Below are 24,513 nucleotides of genomic sequence, written 5' to 3'. Positions count from 1 at the left end.
CCTTCCTCTCTACTATATACCGTATATACTCGAGTATAAGCCGACCCCAGTATAAGTCGAGGCACCAACTTTTTCCACGGAAAACTGGGTAAGCTTATTGCCTCGACTATAAGCTGGATATGCATTGTCCCCTCATCCCTGTCCTGCTATGCCTGGCTTCCCCTCCCCTGTCCTGGTATGAATGCCTCCCCATTCCTGTCTGCATGAATATGCGCTCCACCCCTATGGGAGTGGAGACGTGTCCATATTCATCACCTTAATGAGCGGTACCAGGTCACCGCTGAGCACAGGAAGAGCTGCAGGCAGACGTCGGCGGCCGGAATGAGATGCAGTGCCAGCACTGAGGGCGTGCAGGTAGGTGAGTATGATGTGTGCGCCGGCTCCTGGCACCCGCTGTTCTGCCGCCCCCATCGGCTTTCTGTACCGTGACTCGTATAAGCCGATGGGGCGTTTTCAGCACAAAAAAAATGTGCTGAAAAACTCGGCTTATACACGAGTATATGCGTTACTTTTCAACTTTAACCCCATAATCCCATTGGACATACTATCCCATCGAGGTGACCTGGGACTTAATTCCCAGGGACGGGATAGTGCATCATGGGCGATCAGCTGCGCTCACAGGGGGAACGCGGCCGATCGCCGCCGGGTGTCAGCTGATTATTACAGCTGACATCCGGCACTATGTGCCAGGAGCGGTCACAGACTGCTCCCGACACATTAACCCCCGGAACACTGCGATCAAACATAAAAGCTAAAGATTAACAAACGAAACGTACGTTGGGGGCTCGGCTGGATCCATCTTGGTGCCATTTACCCTATCTATCACTGTTGGTAAGCGTTGTGCTATGTATATATTTATTAGTAGACCACTTGGTTATATTATGCTTGCACTCTAATGAGTGAACGCTTCCCATTTTTATTGGTTCTTTACTATAGGGCATGTGGCACCAGTGATCTTATGTATCATCCTTTTCTGCTATTTATTTGTGTGTTTGAATTCAGTGTTACTATGATATGATATAAATAAATACTCTTTTTTAACCTAATTACTCCATTATTCTCCGGTGTTTAACTATTATATGGAGTTGGTTAACCTTTCCTCTTTTGAGGACTTTTTTTGCACAACTGTGTGCATGGTATTATTGCAACGTGGTTATCTGGTACTTGTATCACATTAATTATAACTGTGTTTTTCACAGTATTTTCCAGGTCAACTATGGACTATAGGGCACAAGACTATTTGGCGTGCCCAAATTAATCAAACGTTCAAGGATGATACTAATGGGGGTGCCAGTGGGGTGAACAATTGTCTCCAGGAAACCATGGCTCGGTTTAAAGAACTCCTATGAAAAAGAACGAGAGTGTGGTGGAACCAGTCCTTCTTAGAGAAGTAATTGGAAGAGGGACTGATCCCTCGTGGCCTTAGGATTCAGGTGTTCCCCCTCATTTCCAATCTTAGATGAGGAAGTCAAAGCTAAATGGGAGGAACACTCTAACACTTGTTCCAAGGGCCATATGGAATTACTAAAATAATTGGATTCCAAAACAATAAATGAAATTGAAACTGAAATGGAATCCCCACAGCTTGCCCTTAAGAAGGATATGACGGCAGATACACTTAAAAAATTTAATGGGGACATGGATGTGGAATTACAGAAATGGGTAAACGAAATACAGGCTACTAAAGCCAAGAAGTTTAAGAGGGATGTCAATGACAGATTGACCTGTAATGTATATAGGCGGCGTGGACCTAGTGATAGGTCCCGCCCACGCAACAGACCTTTCTCCCACTCCCGTTCAAGATCTACCTCTAGAAAGTCCTACACAGCGCATGAGAAATCTACCTCTCATTCTAATCATACTCGTGGTGAAACAACCACCTCTGTCCCTCCTACTAAGGGGGTGACTACTCAACAAACTGCAAAATAAAAGGGCTCTTCGGGAGGAAGACCCGTTGCTGGACCCCATGGTGGGCTACAGGTACATAATTTATCATCTGGTGTTTTTTCAAAGGTGCAGTTGGATGTTCTTGGGAGGGGCCTGACCTTTTCCCCTACTAACTCCTTTGATTACTTCCTAGCACTAAAGGATTTGCACTTATTCTCCCGGAAGCTCATCCTGAGGAAATTATATCATAAAGAAACATCTACACAGGAGATACTAACTGAGACAGAAAGAGAGGCACTGCAGAATCTTCAGGACCTCCTTGATAAACAGTTTACACCTCATCAAGGTGGGTTCCCTTCATCTATCATACTCAGATCCACAAGGTTTCCCCCCTTCTCATTATGTCCTGCTGTTGAGATCTTCACAAAGTTGGTATCTGAAGATCTCAAAAAACTATCATCCAGGCATAAATTTGATAATTTGACACATCAACAACACCAGGACATTAAATAATTACAATCTTAAAAATATGTAGTTTATAAGCCGGCCGATAAGGGGGAAACATTGTGGTCTGGCCATGTGATAAATACGAGAAGGAAGCATTTCATCAACTGAAAGATATTAATACCTACACAAAATTATCTTATAAACCAGTGACCTCCTTTTCGCCCCAGTTACAACAGATTCTTACTAGGGCTTATGAGGATGGCATCTTTGACAAAAAGATGCTTGAGGGGTTAACGGTCAGGTCTCCCAGGATTCCAACATTTTATGTTTTGCCCAAAATCCACAAGGACGCCATCGACCCTCCAGGGCGTCCAATAGTGTCTGGCATTGAAGGATTATCTGACCCGATATGTAAATTCATAGATCACTTTCTCAAACCTTTGGTAGAGAATCTACCATCGTATGTACGTGACACTACGGACATCCTTACGAGGGTCGATGGCATCTCAGTGGACCAAGATGTTCTACTGGTCACTGCTGATGTTCAAACGCTGTATACATGCATTGACCATACCCACGGACTGGATGCGGTCTGTTTCTTCTTAGGGACCTCCGACCTGGACAGCTCTGTGTGTGAATTGATCCTTGAGCTGCTGTGCTTTGTCCTTACCCATAATTTTTTTGTATTTAAATATGTATTTTACCTTCAAAAGCGCAGCACAGCCATGGGTGCGGCCTGCGCGCCCTCATATGCTAATCTCTTCCTTGGGTATTGGGAGAGATTCTGGATTGGCGGCGGGGGCCGCTGACCATGTGCTGTGCTGGCTTCATTATATTGATATTTTTTTCATGTGGGATGGGACCGCACGACAGCTCGAGGAATTCATACTCAGTCTTAATTCTAACTCTTACAATATTAGGCTGACTTATCATCATCATCATCATCCCACTAGGTTTGACTTCCTGGACGTCACTCTGGAACTTGATACTATGCGGTGTGTCCAGACTGACGCCTTTAGAAAGCCCACTTCCGTTAATGCCTTAAGTCGTGCAGATTCAGCCCACAATTCTGCCACTATCAGAGCTGTCCCGGTCGGACAGTTCCTGAGAATGAGATGGATCTGCTCATCTGACCAAAAGTTTTATACCCAGGCCGCTGATTTACAGTCTCGGTTTGAATCACGCGGCTCCAGCCGTAGGAGCATCAGACGTGGGTTTGATACTATTAGATTTATCAGCACATACAATCACGAGTGGCAGAACATCAGGAACATCTTGAAAAAACACTGGTCCATTTTAAGGACGGAGCCCACCCTGGGGGCCACCTTGGGTGACTTTCCTGCCATGACCTCAAGAAGAGCACCTAATATTGGCAACCTCCTAGTTAGGAGTCATTATGTTACACCTATCAACAACATATTTGGTACCCGGTGTCCCCTTTTGGGGTGTTTTCAGTGCGGCCACTGTATGGCTTACACTAATATACAGCGTAGCTCATCCTTTGAATCATCAAAAGGCCTGAAACAATTTAAAATCAGACAGCACATTACCTGTGGCACGAGTAACGTCATCAATTAAGCCACATGCCCTTGCCCCCGGATTTATATAGGCTTTACTTCCAGGGAGCTTAGAGTTAGGGTGCACGAACATGTTCGAGATATTGGCGCCGCCAGGACAGTGTTCGACCCCTATGAGTTGAAGACAATTCCGCGTCACTTTAGAACATACCACAACTGTGACACGGGGTCCCTTCGAATCAGAGGAATTGAGAGCCTACATATGGGAATCAGAGGAGGCAATAATAAAAAAACGGTTGGCACAACGAGAGGCAAACTGGATAGTGCGCGTACCATGGTACCAAAGGGACTCAATGAGGCGTTAAGTTTTGCCTAATATTTGTAACTTATTCCAATAATCTCTTTCTTGAGATTAGATATTCGCCCTAACTTTTCCATTCTTTTGCATCTCCCTGATCACATTTGGATCCTTATGTTTCATTTTATTGATTTTAATTTTATATTTCTTTTTCATTTTTTCACAGTTTTAATTTATTCTTTCACAAGGGCTGGACTGTACCCATATGTATCTGCATATGCTTCCAGTTACATTGTATGTTCCTTTATCAGAATATGTTGCATTCCTTATCCTGAAGTGGACTTTCAACATGAATTAGAATATTCCAGGACATGGACTCTTTATATTGTACGACATTGTCATGCAATTGATTATTAATTAAGAGCTGCTTTGGGATTATTATTAATGTTATGATAATGTAGATACTTCATGATTTATCTGGACTAATGCGGATATATGGTTGGCTTAAAACAGTATCTATTCTCAGACACTCACACAGCAGTGCGCGGGCGCGCTGTTGATCCTGCTGCTTCTCCCCCGCCGCAGCGTCTCCATAGCCCCTCGGGCACGGGTGGTGAATCTATATTCCCACGCATGCACGATTGTGCTTGACGCCCGCGGCCGGTGCAGTACCTGCGGATTGCAGTGTGCACGCGCCACAAACGCCGATGTGAGTGGCCGCTTCATATCATGTGACCGGATCTAGCACTAACCACCTAAGGGATATAAAGGTCCTTGCCTCGATTAAGCGCTATTCCCTTGAGAAAGCTAAAGATTAACAAGCGAAACGTACGTTGGGGGCTCGGCTGGATCCATCTTGGTGCCATTTACCCTATCTATCACTGTTGGTAAGGGTACTGTCACACAGTGGCACTTTGATCGCTACGACGGTACGATCCGTGACGTTCCAGCGATATCCATACGATATCGCTGTGTCTGACACGCAGCAGCGATCAGGGACCCTGCTGAGAATCGTACGTCGTAGCAGATCGTTTGGAACTTTCTTTCGTCGCTGGATCTCCCGCTGTCATCGTTGGATCGGTGTGTGTGACACCGATCCAACGATGCGTTCGCTTGTAACCAGGGTAAACATCGGGTTACTAAGCGCAGGGCCGCACTTAGTAACCCGATGTTTACCCTGGTTACCATCGTAAAAGTAAAAAAAAAACAAACAGTACATACTCACATTCCGGTGTCCGTCAGGTCCCTAGCAGTCTGCTTCCCGCTCTGACTGACTGCCGGCCGGAATGTAAGAGCAGAGCACAGCGGTGACGTCACCGCTGTGATCTGCTTTCACTTTACGGCGGCACTCAGTCAGAGCGGGAAGCAGACTGCAAGGGACCTGACGGACACAGGAATGTGAGTATGTACTATTTTTTTTTTTTTTTACTTTTACGATGGTAACCAGGGTAAACATCGGGTTACTAAGTGCGACCCTGCGCTTAGTAACCCGATGTTTACCCTGGTTACCCGGGGCCTTCGGCATCGTTGGTCGCTGGAGAGCGGTCTGTGTGACAGCTCTCCAGCGACCACACAACGACTTTCCAACGATCACGGCGAGGTCGTATCGCTGGTCGTGATCGTTGGAAAGTTGCAGAGTGTGACAGTACCCTAAGCGTTGCGCTATGTATATCTTTATTAGTAGACCACTTGGTTATATTGTGCTTGCACCTTAATGAGTGAACACTTCCCATTTTTACTGGTTCTTTACTATGGGGCATGTGGCACCAGTGATCTTATGTATCATCCTTTTCTGCTATTTATTTGTGTGTTTGTATTCAGTGTTACTATGATATGATATAAATACTCTTTTTTAACCTAATTACTCCGTTATTTTCCGGTGTTTGATCAAACATGATCGCAGCCTTCCGGTGGCATAGGGAAGCATCGCACAGGGAGGGGGTTCCCTGCGTGCTTCCCTGAGACCCTCGGTACAACGCGATGTGTTCGCGTTGTACCGAGCGTCTCCTCCCTGCAGGCCCCGTCTCCAAAATGGCCGGGGGGCTCCTTCCGGGTCCTGCAGGGAGGTGGCTTGCAAGCGCCTGCTGAGCAGGCGCTGGGAAGCCTCCCTGCAGTGCCTGTGAGATAAGCATGCATCGCGGAGAGCCGGGTGAACTCCGGGGGCCATCAGAAGGTAAGTATATCCATATTTTTTATTATTTTTTTTTTACAGGAATATGGATCCCAGGGCCTGAAGGAGAGTCTCCTCTCCTCCAGACCCTGGGAACCATCCGGGACCGCTCCCTGCACACGCCGTATAAGACGACACCCGGTGTATAAGATGACCCCCGAAAAGTTGGGGGTCGTCTTATACGCTGAAAAATATGGTAGATAAGTTCCTTAGGGGGTCTACTTTCCAAAATGGTGTCACCTGTGGGGGTTTCAATGTTTAGGCACATCAGGGGCTCTCCAAACGCAACATGGTGTCCCATCTCAATTCTAGGCACTTTTGCATTGAAAAAGTGAAATGGTGCTTCTTCCCTTCCGAGCTCTGCCATGCGCCCAAACCGTGGTTTACCCCCATATATGGGGTATCAGCGTACTCAGGACAAATTGCACAACAACTTTTGGGGTCCAATTTCTTGTTACCCTTGGTAAAATAAAACAAATTCGAGTAAATTTTTTGTGAAAAAAAGTTGAATGTTTATTTTTATTTAAACATTCCAAAAATTCCTGTGAAACACCTGAAGGCTTAATAAACTTCTTGAATGTGGTATTGAGCACCTTGAGATGTGCAGTTTTTAGAATCATGTCACACTTGGGTATTTTCTATCATATACGCCCCTCAAAGTGACTTCAAAAGTGATGTGGTCCCTAAAAAAAATGGTGTTGTACAAATGAGAAATTGCTGGTCAACTTTTAACCCTTATAACTCCCTAACAAAAAAAAAATTTGGTTCCAAAATTGTGCTGATGTAAAGTAGACATGTGGGAAGTGTTACTTATTAAGTATTTTGTGTGACCTATCTCTGTGATTTAAAGGGTATAAAAATTCAAAGTTGGAAATTTGCGAAATTTTCAAAATTTTCACAAAATTTCCACTTTTTTCACAAACAAATGCAGGTAATATCAAATAAATTTTACAACTAACAAGAAGTACAATACGTCACGAGAAAACAATGTCAGAATCACCAGGATCAGTTGAAGCGTTCCAGAGTTATAACCTCATAAAGGGACAGTGGTCAGAATTGTAAAAATTGGCCCGGCCATTAACGTGCAAACCACCCTTGGGGGTTAAGGGGTTAACCTAATCTTTAATCTTTATAAATGTAAAACCCATGAAGGCCTATGATTCAGGAAACCCAGACCTGGGTCAGATTGTAGGTGTAAATATCAATATTGTATTTCTTTTTCTTTTCTGCGTTACACCTATGTGTGGCTCACCACAAATCCTTCTGCAGTCCATGAGTTTGTGTCATAGCGAACACCACCCCTCATCATGAATTTGACAAGTGGAGATCACCCTGCTCACAATGTCAGAGCTGGGTGACAATAGCATGAGAATGTCAAAAGATGCAACATTTTTGCACAGCCTCGAGTTGCGAGAAAATACTGTCGTAAAAGCTTTCATGAGTTTGGCCCTAAATCTTTACTTGCAAAAGGGACATAAAAAGGAAAAAGGAGAACATTTGGGAAAAAAATAAGAGTTGCTGAGAGCTTCAAAGAGGGATTTGATAGATAATGTCAAATTTAATGCTACCATGGGGACATGCTTTCTCCAGATACACCCCTTATGAGGATGAATTCTTGTCAAAAGTATACAAAGAGCTGTATGTATAAAGTTGAACTATGCATATTTATGGCTATATATGTGCATCAATACCCACCAGCAGGTGGAACATATTGAAGGTAAAATGCATTTACACACTCGACACAGAGAGGCTGCTGATCAGCCAAGAATATTGGAAAACTTTTACTGATGATCAAGTATAGAATACACATATAAATTACTACTCTTCCGTAATGCTTTTATTCACTAAACAGACATCCTATTCATCAATAATATTGGAGAAATCTATGATGCATCTGCCATTTACTCAATACACTAGCATCATGTTTTAATCTCTGATAGATTACTATTCGTTTCAGTGTCTCAGATGCATGGCTGAATAGATCACAAAGACAGCTGCTTATTATTCATGCTCCAACACGCAGCCAAGCTATTTAGGACACACTCTGTGAAGGGTTTTATGAGTTTTACCTAGAATTACCTTCATAATCAATATATGTGCATTATCCCAATGAACGCACTTCACAGTTACCATAATAGCCATTCATCATGTTGTGTGTCCATCAGCACAGAATACATTCACAGCTATTTATGTGGGCAACATCATTTGTGAAAATTGGACAAACTAAATACATACAGTGCTAATGTATCTTTGTAATTGATGTATTTACACAATTATGTGTTTTTATATAAATAGAGGCTTTACAAAGCAAGTTGTTACTACAGAACACTACTTTTCCCATTCCAAGTGGTATTTTCTCATAGACATTGCTAAATCCAAAGGCATCAAAGAGAATTCTGGCAAACAGACCCATCAAAGAAATGACAAGCTGAAGGTATAGAGAGCAGTTCAAAGGATCTGAAATGTAGAGTGCCAGGTCAAGAAGAACTGGCATCCAGGGACTGTTGTCTTCATGTTTGACTGCGGTTTAAAGATCTCTTACAGACAATTGTCTTGATTAGCATTTAAAACAAATGGTATTTTCTTAGCACATATTGAATATTGGTAGAAAATGCAGTAAACTGACCCAACTCCTGGGATCCCCGCCAATGGCTAAAATGAAGGGTCTGCAGATATGTAAAGACCACCCTGCCTTTCTGAGCTTATGTTGACTGAAATGAGCACTCTGCCCCTTTTGAGTTTAGGATGACCGAGATCTGTCTGTGGCATATTTGGATTCAACTGGAAGAAGTTACGATGAGCTACCTTTCTCAGAGTATGGGCAAGTTCGCTAAGATCAGAAATATTGTTGATTTTACAGGTTGGTTTGCACAGGTACGCAACAGTTTACAGTACCAGGCATGCAGATAAGGTTTTAACAAATCTCCACCACATTCTGTAAAACTTTCTGAAGGAAATTTACCTGCGGTGTAGATTTTGATCAATTCTTGTTAAACAAAAAAAAACATAGATTTGTTGTGAATGTTGTTGTGTGAAATGAAGTAAATGTTGAATGCCGTAAATTAAACAATCACATTCTAGTGCTGGGGTTTTTATAGTGGATTACCTGTGAACCCACAGCACAATCTTCAGGTGCGGATAATTATCTAGAAATGGTCACATATATTTGTGCTTAAAAGTTTGTGACCCCATCAGAGTTTTTGATATTTCTGCAAATATTTGACCTAAACTATCAGATTTTCACATAAGTCCTAAAAGTAGATACAGAGAACAAAATCAAACAAATTAGTAAAACAATATTAGACTTCCAGATTGTGTACAAATGGAGGAAATTCTAGATCATCATTAACAGGCTCAGGAGTGGTCGACAAACAAGATCTAAGAGTATAGTAAGAGAGGCCATAATGGAAAACAAAGAAGACGGTAAGAAAATAAAGGCCTCTCGCATATTGGCTAATGGAAATGTTCATGAGTCCACCTTAAGGTAGATACTAAGTAGTATGGTGTGCATGGAAGGATTTCAAGCCACAGTTCTCCAAAAAGAACACTGCTGGCCATTTCCAGTTTGCTAAAGATCACGTGGACAAGGCAGAAGGCTTTTGGAACAAAGTTTTGTGAATGAGATCAAAATGGAGCTTTTTGGTTTAAATGCAAATCATCATGTTTGGAGAAAGAAGACACTGCTTTACACATAAAAACATTATACCATCTGTAAAACATGGTGGTGGTAATATTATAGCTTGGCCCTATTTTGCTGCATCTGGGCGAGGACAGGGCACTATCATTGACGGAACAATGAATTCTGAATTTGTTTAGCAAATTTTAAAAAGGAAAATGTCAGAACATCTGTCCATGAACTGATTCTCAAGAGAACACAGTTAATGCAGCTAGACAATGACCCAAACATGCAATTCTAAAAAGATAATTAAAAAAGAATATACAGTAGTTAATGTTTTGGAATGGCCAAGTCAAAAGTCATAGTCATAATTCTATACTCATATTGTGGAAGTGAGCAGTTCATACAGAAAATCTGCCAACATAACAGTTGCAACTGATTTGTATGAAATAATGGTCTAAAATTCCTCCAAGCTGATATGCAGGACTAATCAATGATTACAGGAAACATCTAGAGGCAGTTATTGCTGTACAATGGGTCACAACAGATACTGAAAACAAAGATTTACATACTTAAGATACTCACAGACATGAAATATTGAACACAACAAATGACAGTCTAATAGTTGTGACTCATTTTGTTTGATTTGGTTCTTGTTATCTACTTACAGGAACTATATGAAAATCTTGTGTAATTTTAGAATAAATTGATGCAGAAATATGAAAAATTCTGAAGGGTTACCAAAACTTTCAAGCAGCACTGTATATCAATTTAGCTTCATCAGAGCTTGGAAAAAAGAGACCAGTCAGGGATCAGAGAAATCCTGAAAGATGATGGCAAGTTGAGTATTGGTTTGTTTGTTTTTCCCGCAGATTTTAGCAGACTGACCTTTGCAAACCTACCCTAAAGTTGGGCATTGCTGAGATACGGAACTAAGGGGTTTACAAATCTCCATTTGTAAGTATTATACTGGTGCTTAGCAAGTTTGGCAGGCATTCCATATGTAAACCTGCATCAAATTTACATCCTGCTGCCTTATCTGATTTGTATCCCTGTTTATGGGTTTATTCTTTATAAAAATAAGCAAAATATACTTTAATTATTGTAACAGAATGTTTTTATATACATTAGATTATTTTGAATAAAATATATATATATATATATATATATATATATATATATATATATATATATATATATATTAGTACAGATATTATATTCTCATATGTAGTAAAAAAAATAATTCCGTTTCATGAACTCAACACGCAGAATACACAGGACTCCGCTTTTCGTGTGGGACCTTCTTGCTCTGCTGGCCGGCAGATATAGCTAAGGAAAAGTGGTGTAAGAAGCAGGTACAACCAGTTAGAAAAATGAAACTATTTTCTTTATTCGGTATCCATTAAAAAGGTTTCTGATAGTTCATAAACACATTTCATGAACAATCGGATACCTTTTTAATGGATACCGAATAAAGAAAATTGTTTAATGCTTAAAGTGGCTGTACCTGCTTTTTCTTACACCACTTTTTCTTTGCCACATACAGTGCCTTGCGAAAGTATTCGGCTCCCTGGAACTTTCAACCTTTTCCCACATATCATGCTTCAAACAAATATACCAAATGTAAATTTTTAGTGAAGAATCAACAACAAGTGGACACAATTGTGAAGTGGAACAAAATTTATTGGTTATTTTAAATTTTTGTGGAAAATCAAAAACTGAAAAGTGGGGCGTGCAATATTATTTGGCCCCTTTAACTTAATACTTTGTTGCTGTCACGCTCACGCCCTGACTGATGGGCGTGAGCTTGGGGGGTTTGTGGCCCCACTGAGCCACAAACCAGACTACCCTGGAAGGGGCGTAACTATGACAGCTGCCTGGGTTTTCACTGGAGCCCCTGATGGTGAGGTCAGGCTTGTGCAGCAGGCAGCTGCCAGGTGCTACTCCAGGGTGGTGTCTGGCTGTGGCTGCTGATCCCACTTGGAGAACAGGAACACTAGGACAGGTGCGGGCATCAGGCAGAAGAGCACGGCTGAAACTCAGATGAGAAGGCTGGCACGGCTGAGACACAGGGCTGGCAGAGACACGGCAGAGAACACAGGGCTGGCAGGCACGGCAGAGAACACAGGGCTGGCAGGCACGGCAGAGAACACAGGGCTGGCAGGCACGGCAGAGAACACAGGGCTGGCAGGAACAGTGTATGAAGGTGTGATGTATGAAGGAACAGGTAGGAACCTGTTCACACTGGAGATGCAGGTACGGGAACAAGCCAGAAGGAAAGGAGAATGAAGGAACAGGTTGTGACCTGTTCACACAGGAAGAGAAGTGCAAGGCTGCAGATAGGAGCGGAAGAGCAGCAAGAGATAGCGTAGCAACAAAAGCTAAGCAGAGCAGAACCGCAAGGAATGTGGAGAGGAGCTGCAGCAAGAGATTTCTGCAGAAGCTAAGCAGAGCCACAAGGAATGTGGAGAGGAGCTGCAGCAAGATGTTTCTACAGCAGCAAAGCAGAGCAGAACCGCAAGGAATGCGGAGAGGAGCTGCAGCAAGAGATTACTGCAGCAGCAAAGCTAAGCAGAGTAAAACGGAGCAGAACCGCAGGAGTGCAGAGCAGAGGCAAAGCTACAAAAGGTACAGAGCAGGCAGAGCCGCAAGAGTGCGGAGCATAAGCAGTACACAAGGAATGACACAGGGAAGGAAGCCACAGACAAGGGGACCGAGATAGGACTAAGTTCAGACAAGGTAATGGAACAAGACAAGAACAAAGACACAGGGACCAAGAAATTCTGCCTCCTGGAGGGTGGACAACAAGATCAAAGCAAGAACACAGAGAAAAGCCTCTAGAGAGGGAGTAACACAGAGCAAGGCCTGGCAAACTCAGAATCTAAACACAAACTGAGCTAACACATTGCACAGGCCCAGTCCACTGGGTGGAGCTGAACTAAATACTGGAGGCCTCTTGGTAATTGGTCAGAAACAGATTAGACAGGTGCACCTGATTCCTATAACAACCATAGAGTTCAGGCGCCGCCCCCCTATGCACACAGCCAGGAAGCATGCAGAGAGCAGAGGAACAGAATATGGAGCTGGCAAGAAACAGAAACCACATCATGGCCTGGAGCAGTGGGTAAGATAGTGAGAGATGAGAGGCCATGCCGTGATGCCAGCAGAGTTGTTACAGTTGCGCCACCTTTTGCTGTGATTACAGCTGCAAGTCGCTTGGGGTATGTCTCTATCAGTTCTGTACATCGAGAGACTGAAATTCTTGCCCATTCTTCCTTGGCAAACAGCTCGAGCTCAGTGAGGTTTGATGGAGATCATTTGTGAACAGCAGTTTTCAGCTCTTTCCACAGATTCTCATCTGGATTGAAGTCTGGACTTTGACTTGGCCATTCTAACACCTGGATATGTTTATTATGTTTGGGATCATTGTCTTGTTGGAAGACAAATCTCCGTCCCAGTCTCAGGTCTTTTGCAGACTCCAACAGGTTTTCTTCAAGAATGGTCCTGTATTTGGCGCAATCCATCTTCCCATCAATTTTAACCATCTTCCCTGTCCCTGCTGAAGAAAAGCAGGCCCAAACCATGATGCTGCCACCACCATGTTTGACAGTGGGGATGGTGTGTTCAGGGTGATGAGCTGTGTTGCCTTTACGCCAAACATATCGTTTGGCATTGTTGCCAAAAAGTTTCATTTTGGTTTTATCAGACCAGAGCACCTTCTTCCACATGTTTGGTGTGTCTCCCAGGCGGTTTGTTGTAAACTTTAAACGACACTTTTTATGGATATTTTAGAGGAATGGCTTTCTTCTTGCCACTCTTCCATAAAGGCCAGATTTGTGCAGTGTATGACTGATTGTTGTCCTATGGACAGACTGTCCCACCTCAGCTGTAGATCTCTGCAGTTCATCCAGAGTGGTCATGGGCCTCTTGGCTGCATCTCTGATCAGTCTTCTCCTTGTTTGAGATGAAAGTTTAGAGGGATGGCCGGGTCTTGGTAGATTTGCAGTGGTATGACACTCCTTCTACTTCAATATGATCGCTTGCACAGTGCTCCTTGGGATGTTTAATCTTTTGGAAATAATTTTGTATCCTAATCTGGATTTAAACTTCTCCACAACAGTATCACAGACCTGTCAGTTGTGTTCCTTGGTCCTCATGATGCTCTCTGTGCTTCAAAGAGAACCCTGAGACTATCACAGAGCAAGTGCATTTATACGGAGACTTGATTACACACACAGGTGGAATATATTTATCATCATTAGGCATTTAGGACAACATTGGATCATTCAGAGATCCAAAATAAACTTCTGGAGTGAGTTTGCTGCACTGAAAGTAAAGGGGCCACAAAAATTTTAAATAAATAAATTTTGTTCAACTTCACAATTGTGTTCCACTAGTTGTTGATTCTCCACAAAAATTTACATTTGGTATCTCTATGTTTGAAGCATGAAATGTGGGAAAAGGTTGAAAAGTTCCAGGGGGCAGAATACTTTCGCAAGGCACTGTATATTCTTCACCGGCATTGACAGCTTCTCGTTAATGTAAAATTCACATTACTGTGATAGATCTGTCCAGTTGTGTGTGTAGAAAGCAGACGTTTCAGGCCACTAATAGCATCATGAACAGGCACATGTTCTATGTGTCATTTGTTACAATGTAACTCACTCTACTCTGATGGTACATGCTGTTATTTTTCACATATATTACTCATATTAATTGAGTCTTTGACTGATTGTTATAGGGTCTGTGTGATGATGGTGTGCAGAATGTTCTGGGCTAAGACAGTACAAGAACAAAGGACAAAAAATTGCTAAGACTAGCATTTTAAAGACCTTTTGTAATAAAGGGAACGCTGGAGTAAGCTGCCCCTAATTAAGAGCCATATACCTCTTAAAGGGAACCTGTCACCCCCAAAATGGAAGGTGAGCTAAGCCCACCGGCATCAGGGGCATTCTGTAATGCTGTAGATAAGTCCCCGATGTATCCTGAAAGATGAGAAAAAAAAGGTTAGATTATACTCACCCAGGGGCGGTCCCCGCTGTGGTCCGGTCCGATGGGTGTCATGGTCCGGTCCGGGGCCTCCCATCTTCATAGGATGATGTCCTCTTCTTGTCTTCACGCCGTGGCTCCGGCTCAGGCGTACTTTGTCTGCCCTGCTGAGGGCAGAGCAAAGTACTGCAGTGCGCAGGGCCTCTGACCTTTTCCGGCACCTGCGCACTGCAGTACTTTGCTCTGCCCTCAACAGGGCAGACAAAGCACGCCTGCGCCCGAGCTGCGGCGTGAAGACAAGAAGAGGACGTGTCCGTAAGAAGATGGGAGGCCCCGGACCGCGACGCCCATCGGATTGGACTGCCTGCCCAGGTGAGTATAATCTAACCTCTTTTTCTCGTCTTTCAGGTTACATTGGGGGCTTATCTACAGCATTACAGAATGCTGTAGATAAGCCCCTGATGCCGATGGGCTTAGCTCAACTTCCATTTTGGGGGTGACAGGTTCCCTTTAATGAATTAGGCATGTCTTAAAACGGTTGTGCGCCTTTGTCACAAATGTTACTAAAGTCATGGACTGGAATACTGTTTCTGCGTAATTTGCGCCACTTTAGAGGCATAAACTAGAATATATTTGCCAGGTATGATTTGTCATGCCCCCATCCAACTCCAGCTCCGCCAATTTTGGTGAAGCTGGCTGAGAATAGCATAGAAAGACCAAAAGTCATAAGATGTGCTCAAATATCGAGAGATTTCAAGACATTTTATGCAATAATTAAGTCAAAAACACCTTCAAGATCCGGGGCCATAATGTATGGTTGTGTAAATTAGCTACAATGTCAAAGTGTTTTGCAATTATGTTTAATGTGGCTATTAGTACAATTCATCACTGTAACATGTCTACTGTAAAGTATATAAAGGAATTCATATATTTAAGTCTAATAGGTCACAACTTATCCAGCCTCATATCAGTGTATAGAGAAACTGTGCCACATGCTAGAAAAACATCCATTGTTATTATATACTGCTGCTGAAAAGAAGGGATATTTAACCTAAGCTAACAATCTCAGAAACCATGCCTCACGCTCCGTCCTAAATCTGTTCCTTGGGTGTAAGATTAGTAGCAGTATAATCACATATTATACTATAACAATGTTCTGACAGTGTAAGAGACCCAGAAGTCATATAAAACAGTAAATGAAAAACAAACAGCAGGCTGAATCGTTAAAGGAGGCGAGAGGAGAAACAGAAAACTTGGCAAAGCCAATGCAATTTCTCTGTGTATATACACAATGTTAGCAAATGTAGATATTGCAGAGTGTTAAAATTGCATTTTTAAAAATTTCCACTCAGTTTCGCATCCTGTAAATTTTCCTACAGACCCCAAAATCTATGATGTGAAAGATATCAATCACTATGAGCTTAGGGTCACCCTGTATTGAGTTTTAATTAAGACCTCACTCAGACATCAGTGATTTTTCTCTTACGTGAAAAAAAAAACAAAAACGGACTGATTTCCATCTATATCCATGTATAGACTAGAGATAAGCGGATACACTCGTAGAGGATTGAGTTGGTGTAGAATTTCCTCAAATTTGCTTTTTCACGCAAATTGCAACATTTTAAGATAGGATTAGCGGTTTACAAAGGAAAAAACTTCTCCATTACCATCAGAGAGTGGGCTAATGTCTGTGTGGCCGTGGATGCCTCCTCATAACCTATAATGCCCTTCAGTTATTACATCTTATGGATGGTATAAAATGGTGGACAGTTTGAATGCCAATCGTTTTCTATCTCCAGAGTTACTGGGAAAGTCTTTCTCTCTTGTAGAGTGCAAGCTTCTATAGTCACCAGGGTGCTCTCAATTTATCTACTTCTCATGTAGATTATAAGCTCTGATGATCAGTGGGGTCCTCTTTCTCAAGAGTGTTAATGCTTATAGTTGCAAGGATTCTCTCTCTTTGTCTCTCCTCTGGAGTATAAACTCTTATGGTAAGTAGGGTTCTCTCCCTCTACTGTAGAGTGTAAACTCTTATAGCTTTCAGGGTCCTCCCAATATCTCCCCTGCTCCTATAGAGTGCAAGCTGGGGCCGTCTCTCTCTTTACTCTGGAGTGTAGGCTCTTATTATCAGCAGGGTTCTCGCGCTGTCCTGTAGAATGTAAGCTCTTATGGTCAGCAGGGTTCTTGCTCTCCTGTAGAATGTAAGCTCTTATGGTCAGCAGGGTTCTCGCTCTCTCCTGTAGAATGTAAGCTCTCTTATGGTCAGCAGGGTTCTCTCTTTCTCCCATAGAATGTAAGCTCTTATGGTTAGCAGGGTTCTCACTCTCTCCTGTAGAGTGAAAGCTCTTATGGTCAGCAGGGTTCTCACTCTCTCCTGTAGAGTGAAAGCTCTTATGGTCAGCAGGGTTCTCACTCTCTCCTGTAAAGTGAAAGCTCTTATGGTCAGCAGGGTTCTCGCTCTTTCCTGTAGAGTGTAAACTCTTATGGTCAGCAGTGTTCTCGCTTTTTCCTGTAGAGTGAAAGCTCTTATGGTAAGAAGGGTTCTCGTTCTCTCCTGTAGAATGTAATCTCTTATGGTCAGCAGGGTTCTCGCTCTCTCCTGTAGAATGTAATCTCTTATGGTCAGCAGGGTTCTTGCTCTTTCCTGTAGAGTGTAAACTCTTATGATCAGCAGGGTTATCGCTCTCTCCTATACAGTGTAAGCTCTTTTGCTCACCTAGGTTCTTGCTCTCTCTTCTTCTCCACAGAAATTTCTTCGCCATGAATACAATTTTTGGGGAACATTCAGCTAATTGAATTTTAAAACATCATCTCATCTCTACTATAGATGAGAATGTGTCAGTTTGGTCTGTGACTTAGAACAAAATTGCACATCTTTATTTAATTTTTGTGGCCAAGTAAACAGGAACAATAGACTGCAATGGACATGTTATACATATGAAAACCACATGCAGAACATGAGCGTAAAACAAGAATGTCTGGATGTCTAAATGAGGCCTACAGTTGATTAGAAGATATTTGTCCCATCATAATATGGCTGAAACTATATACAAGAAAAAAGGTTTTCAGTTTCTGAAACATGAAAGAGACTTAAGACAGCAAATATAATTTATCCCTAGAGTCTGGTCTGCAAACGCTTTTGCTAGTTTAATACCAGTCTCTCGTAATGTATTCACTGCAAACAACATAACGCATTAGCTTCCCGTTAGAAATAGCCCCAATAGATAAAACCTTTGTAGCTGGATGTTATTTATGTGATTGCTTGTGTGTCTTTTATGATACTGATACATTACATTCTCACTTTATGACATCTAATATGAATTTGCTTGTAGGAGTACAAATGGCATTATTCAAAAACTTTACAATTATGAGTGTGAGAGATTAAGAGAAAATGCTCACTCTAAGAATCAATCCTGAAAGTATAAGCTAGAGAAGTCTATCAAAAACCCCAAGTCTAAGTAAGCTATCTATTATTATTAATATTATCCATCTTTGTAAGTTACACAGGAGGAGATGGCACACTGGGAGGAAGGATGATAAAGCTGCACATGCATTTGGTAATTCAAAGTGAAGCCTACAAATGAGACGTCTCATTAGCTGGAGCAGATGGATAAAAATTAAAGGCTGAATCGCCAACTTTTAATTTCCCAGTAGCCAGGAAGAGCTTGGAGTCTTGCAGAGTTCGACTGTTGAAAAACCAACATGAAAAGATTTTCTCCATCTGTCATAACACATGCTGGAGTGAAATACAACTACCTCCCACTGTCCTTTATTCTGCAAATGGCAAAGATATGCGGAATGTGTATTAAACACATGAATATAGAACTGTACCCATATATAATCATTTAAGCTGGTTGTACATCAAGACACTTGGCATTTATGCATGGAAAATTAAGATATCATGCTTAGTTTCTAGAATATTCTGCCACGATCACTGTCTGCTAGGTGCGACCAGAGCCATGGAACAAAACTGCTAAGATGTACCGGCATATCTAAGTGTTTGAAATGAAACTAATCACTTCTTGACATCTCCCCAAGGCAGATTTGGAAGGATCGGATTAAATTGCTGGACATAAGCCGTCAATTATTTGCAGCTACATATTGCTTCTGCATGTTAGGTTACTGCTTTCTTGTTAAACACTACAACATTTTCCTAGACAATTTCTAAAGAGTACAAGCCCTACGCTTCTAAATCTCACCTTGTAAATATTATATTTTTTAATATGCATTGCTTATATTGTGCTACCATATTCTGCAGCGCTATATATACATTATAATTACTGTCTCCATTGGGGCTCACAATCTAAATTCCCATCAGTATGTTTTTGGAGTTTGGGAGCAATCCAGAGTACCTGGTGGAAAACCCACAAAAACACGGGGAGAACATACAAACTCCTTGCAGATGCCGTCCTTGGTGGGGATTTGAACCCAAGACTTCAGCGCTGCAAGACTGCACTGCTAATCACTGAACCAGCAATACTATTACATAAGCCATGGTACATAATTAGCTCTCCATAATATATGTATCCATTCTTAATAGCTAAAAACAAATCTTCTACAATTTCTACTTAATACAATGTCTAGAACAAAAGATTACAACCAATAATGACTTATTTCATACTTGACTTTATATCACGTACCGTTATCCTCCGAGGTACTAATTATTTTCTTCGGTTGAAATGTTATGTTTACTTTATTCACAGATAAAATCTACAGAGAAAGTTTACTGATTACTAAAGATATAGGTGCTTTCACAAAATTAGAATATCATCAAAAATATACCGTAGTTTATTTCAGTTCTTCAATACAAATAGTGAAACTCGTTAATTATTTAGAGTCATTACAAATGAGTGAACTATTTAAAGTGTTTATTTCTGTTAACGTTGATGAGCCAAAAGTCGTTAACTCAGTAAATTAGAGTACCTTATAACACCAGCTTCAAAAATGATTTTAAAATCTGAAATGTTGGCCTACCGAAATGTATGTTCAGTAAATGCACTCAATACTTGGTCGGGGCTCCTTTTTCATCAATTCCTGCATCAATGCATCTTGGCATGGAGGTGATCAGCCTGTGGCACTGCTGAGGTGTTATGGAAGCCCAGGTTGCTTTGATAGCAGCCTTTAACTTATCTGCATTGTTGGGTCTGGTGTCTCTCATCTTCCTCGACACTACCCTATAGATTCTCTATGGAATTAAGGTCAGGCGAGTTTGTTGGCTCAATCAAGCACAGTGATACTGCTGTTTTTAAATCAGGTATTGGTAGTTTTGGCAGTTTGGACAAGTGCAAAGTCCTGCTGGAGAATGAAATTTCCATCTCCAAAAAGCTTGCAGGCAAAGGGAAGCGCATGAAGTGCTCTAAAATTTCCTGGTAGACAGCTGCGCTGACTTTGGTCTTGATAAAACACAGTGGACCTACACCAGAAGATGACATGGCTCCCCAAACCTCACTGATTGTGGAAACTTCAAAATAAACCTCAATCAGCTTGGATTGTGTGCCTCTCCACTCTTTCTCCAGACTCTGGGACTTTGACTCCCAAATGAAATGCAAAATTTAATTTCATCTGAAAACAACACGGACAACTGAGCAACAGTCCAGTTCTTTTTCTCCTTGGCCCAGGTAAGATGCTTCTGGCATTGTCTATTGGTCATGAGCTGCTTGACACAAGGAATGTGACACTTGTAGCCCATGTCCTGGATACGTCTGTGTGTGGTGGCTCTTGAAGCAATGACTACAGCAGCAGTCCACTCTTTGTGAATCTCCAAACCAGGGGGAGGAAAAAATCCAAACAATAACCTATGGTCTTTGATAAAAATGCTTTATTGTGGAAGGCAAGGAAACGATGGTGACAACAGAGTCACCCAACAAGGTATAAAAGGGCACTGAGAACCATACATGCCATACTATATAGTGTACATTATATACAAATAATACCAAAAGAAAAAAAGAAAAAAAAAAGAGGGGGCATTAAATGTACCCACAAAAATACATAAAAAAGGGTGAATACATAGTCTAGATTATATCTCATACAGGACAGTGCCAAACCGGCTCCTAATAGAGCCTAAAATCATGTCAGATGGAAGCAACAAGAATCAATATATATCTCAGGAATACATCACCCCGAAATGCAGGCAAGTGCTGGCAGGTAAATGGTCCCAGTGCAAGCCCCAACACGCGTTTCGGAACACCTTCCACAATAAACCATTTTTATCAAAGACCATAGGTTATTGTTTGGATTTTTTCCTCCCCCCGGTTTGTATGTTTTCTGATAACCGGTCTTACTTCTGAATCCATGGCATATACTTATTCTGGGTATTAACTATCGCTATCTTATGCTTTGATTTATTTATATTTTTCCTAGATGTTGAATTATATTTATTTGCCCTTGGTTACCGTTACTTTTTTCCTTGTGAATCTCCGCAAAGTTTTGAATGGCCTTTTCTTAACAAACCTTTCAAGGCTGTGGCTATCCCGGTTGCTTGTGCACCTTTTTCTACCACACTTTTTCCTTCCACTCACCTTTCCATTTATATGCTTGGATACAACACTTCTTTAGCAATGACCTTTTGTGGCTTACCTGCCTTGTTGAGTGGGTCAATGACTGCCTTCTGGACATCTGTCAAGTCAGCAGTCTTCCCCATGATTGTGGAGCCTACTGAAACAGACTAAGGGACCTTTATAAATGCTTAGAAAGCCTTGGTAGTTTTTGCTATTTTAATTTACTGAGATAATGACTTTTGGGTTTTCATTGGCTGTAAGCCATAATCATCAACATTAACAGAAAAAAAAACCACTTGAAATAGATCACTCTGTTTGTAATGACTCTACATAATAAATGACTTTCACTTTTTGATGATATTCTAATTTTGTGAAAAGCACTTGTATGTTATCCCCTTTACATTTTCTGTTGGCTTAAGATATCCTGAGATAGGAGCCATGAATTGTGTAATTCACAGTGTTTCAGCACCCAACAAAACACTTTATTTTCTTCCAAAGATGGTAATTTTATTGTACTTATCTTGGAATATGCAAAACCCAAAAAAAGTAAGGCAGAACTTCTCATACAGTTTATAATTTACCATATTCACATCTGCACTTACAGACGCCCGGTGTTTAAGACTAGAGTGGTATCTATTTTGCAGCTGGTTGCTGGTGGAAACAGTCAGCAGTTTGTTGACAGAAAGATGCTTAAAAACTTCAAGTAACCCTCTATGCAACCCATTGATCCAACCGATAAAGCTGCACTCCATTCATTCACTTGGCAGCCACGAGAGCGGCACAGCACTCATTACCAGCGCTTTTCAGTTTTCACTCTTTGGATAAGTCACCTGATGAACCTCAAAACTACAAGACAAAACAAGTCGGACAATCAGCAAATACTCAAAGCTAAGTGATTTTATGCACTATTGTTTTTTGGGGTAATTTATTTATGGTTTGCATTCTTTTATCTTTGGCATCTAAATAGTTGACACACTGGTGTTATGACGTACTCTTTCATTACACATGCCTTAGCATTCAGTAATTCAATTCAGAAATTGAAAGTCTGGTGGCTGTTAAAACAACTCTGCCGACCCTAGCGCTGCTGTCATCGGGAATCTACCCAGGGGCCAGAGAAAAGGTAATCACGGGCCTTAAATGGCCCATGGTCTGTAAATGGCCCACAGGCAGTGGGTTCCACTAGGGTTCGTCTATGTTAAGTGGAATTGCTACATCATTTTTGTTAGGGTGCCAACCTTCACAGTCAGTAAGAGCATTTCGGGGCTTTATAGGAGCTGTTTACATTTCTATTTCTTTTCATTTTTGTGGATGTAACCTTTTGTTATTATGAGGGACAGGTCACATGTTGCAGATTTGTCACGTATTTTTGTGTGCAGAGTTGTCACAGAACCCGAAAGGTTTCCTGATGCTAGTAAAGTGATTGGGAAACTTGATTTATCTTGCCCACTTTGTTATTTTTTACTTGCAGATTAGCTATAGTGTGTTTTTTCCTTGTTATCTTCCATAGTAGTGCATGGGGAAAAATCGTAACAAAAAGGCATGTTAAAAAAAAAAAAAATGCAGCAAAGTGCACCTACAGTGGCTTGCGAAAGTACTCACTCCCTTGGCATTTTTTGTGTTTTGCTACCTCACAATCTGGAGTTTCACTGGTTCTTTTGTGGGTTTGCATCAATTGACATAAGGACCATGCCTACAACTGTGAATATTTGGCTTCCTTTATATTGTGAAGCAAACCGCAAATAGGATAAAAAAACAGAAAACTTCAGTGTGCATAACTATCCCCCTCCCCTTAAAGTCAGTACTTTGTAGAGTCTCCTTTTGCACCAATTACAGCTGCAAGTTGCTTTGGATAAGTCTCTATGAGCTTTCCACATCTTGCCACTGGGATTTTTTCCCATTCCTCAAGGCAAAACTGTTTCAGCTCCTTCGAGCTAAGGTACCGTCACACTCAGCGACGCTGCGGCGATATAGACAAAGAGCCGACCCAAACTAGATCGCTGGAGCGTCACTGTTTAGGTCGCTGAAGAGACGTCAAACACAGAAACTCCAGAACGATGCAGGAGCGATACAGTGACGTAACAGCGACTCACTTCTCGTTCTCGCTGGTTGTTAGCTCCATGTCAAACAGCCGGAGTGTACCGACTGGCTAGAAGGAGACGCTGCGACGCCCCCTATGCTCGTTGCTGGCGTCGTCGCTTTTTATGTCAAACATGACGATACACGCCGACCTGGCGACAAAATAAAGTTCTGGACTTCTAGCTCCGACCAGCGATGGCACAGCGGGATCCAGATCGCTGCTGCGTGTCAAACACAACGAGATCGCTATCCAGGACGCTGCAACGTCACGGATTGTTGTCGTTCTCTTTGCAAAGTTGCTGAGTGTGACGGTACCTTTAGAGGGTTTCCTCTGGAAAACAGCAATCTTCAAAGTCTGACCCACAGATTCTCAATTAGATTACGGTCTGGGCTTTGACTAGGCCACTCCAAACAAGTTTCCCTTTAAACTACTTGAGTGTTGCTTTATCAGAATGCTTTGTGTCATTATCTTGTTGAAATGTGACCCTTTGTCTCAGTCTCAAATCACTGACAGACTGAAACAGATTTTCCTCAAGAATATCCCTGTATTTCGCACTATCCATCTTCCCCTTTACTTGGGGCCATTTTCCTTGTCCCTGCTGCCAAAAAAAAACTTCCCCACAGCGTGATGCTGCCACTACCATGTTTCACTGTGGGGATGATGTTTTTAGGGTGATGAACTGTGCTGGTTTGGCTCCAGAACTTATCTTGCTGGCCAAAAAGTTCAATTTTGGTCTCATCTGGCCACAGCACCTTCCTACATACATATGAGGAGTCCCCACATGTCCTTTGGAAAACTCAAAACGAGCCTTACAATTTTTGTGTGCAAGTAAAAGGTCTTTTCTGCTCACTCTTCCATAAAGGTGACATCTATGGAGTGTAAAGCTTTTTGTGGTTGTATAGACAGATACCGCAAATCTCTGCTTGGTACTCTGCAGCTCCTTCAGATACTGACATCATCGCTCGTGAGACATGACTGCAAGTAACTTATGGGTCTTTGTTCTCAGAGGAACACT

At 41.9% G+C, this 24,513-nt stretch overlaps 1 protein-coding gene across 3 annotated transcripts in view; it reads right to left on the bottom strand.

Annotated features, from left to right (window-relative positions):
• The window catches only part of ASCC3 (activating signal cointegrator 1 complex subunit 3), an 824,578-nt gene that overhangs the window by 441,284 nt on the left and 358,781 nt on the right, over nt 1–24,513 (bottom strand). The window contains exon 14 of one of the 3 annotated variants that reach the window (XM_077289661.1): nt 21,915–22,267. The exons of the other annotated variants lie outside the window; for them this stretch is intronic. Coding sequence (XP_077145776.1) covers nt 22,262–22,267 — 6 coding nt within the window. The 3' untranslated portion in view covers nt 21,915–22,261. Of the gene's footprint in view, nt 1–21,914; nt 22,268–24,513 lie in introns of those variants that run through there. 3 annotated transcript variants of the gene reach the window in all.

The sequence above is a fragment of the Ranitomeya variabilis genome, chromosome 2, assembly GCF_051348905.1.
Source record: "Ranitomeya variabilis isolate aRanVar5 chromosome 2, aRanVar5.hap1, whole genome shotgun sequence".
Taxonomy (NCBI): Eukaryota; Metazoa; Chordata; class Amphibia; order Anura; family Dendrobatidae; genus Ranitomeya; species Ranitomeya variabilis.
Note: the sequence above shows the minus strand (reverse complement) of the source record. Positions and strands in the feature narration are given on the sequence as shown.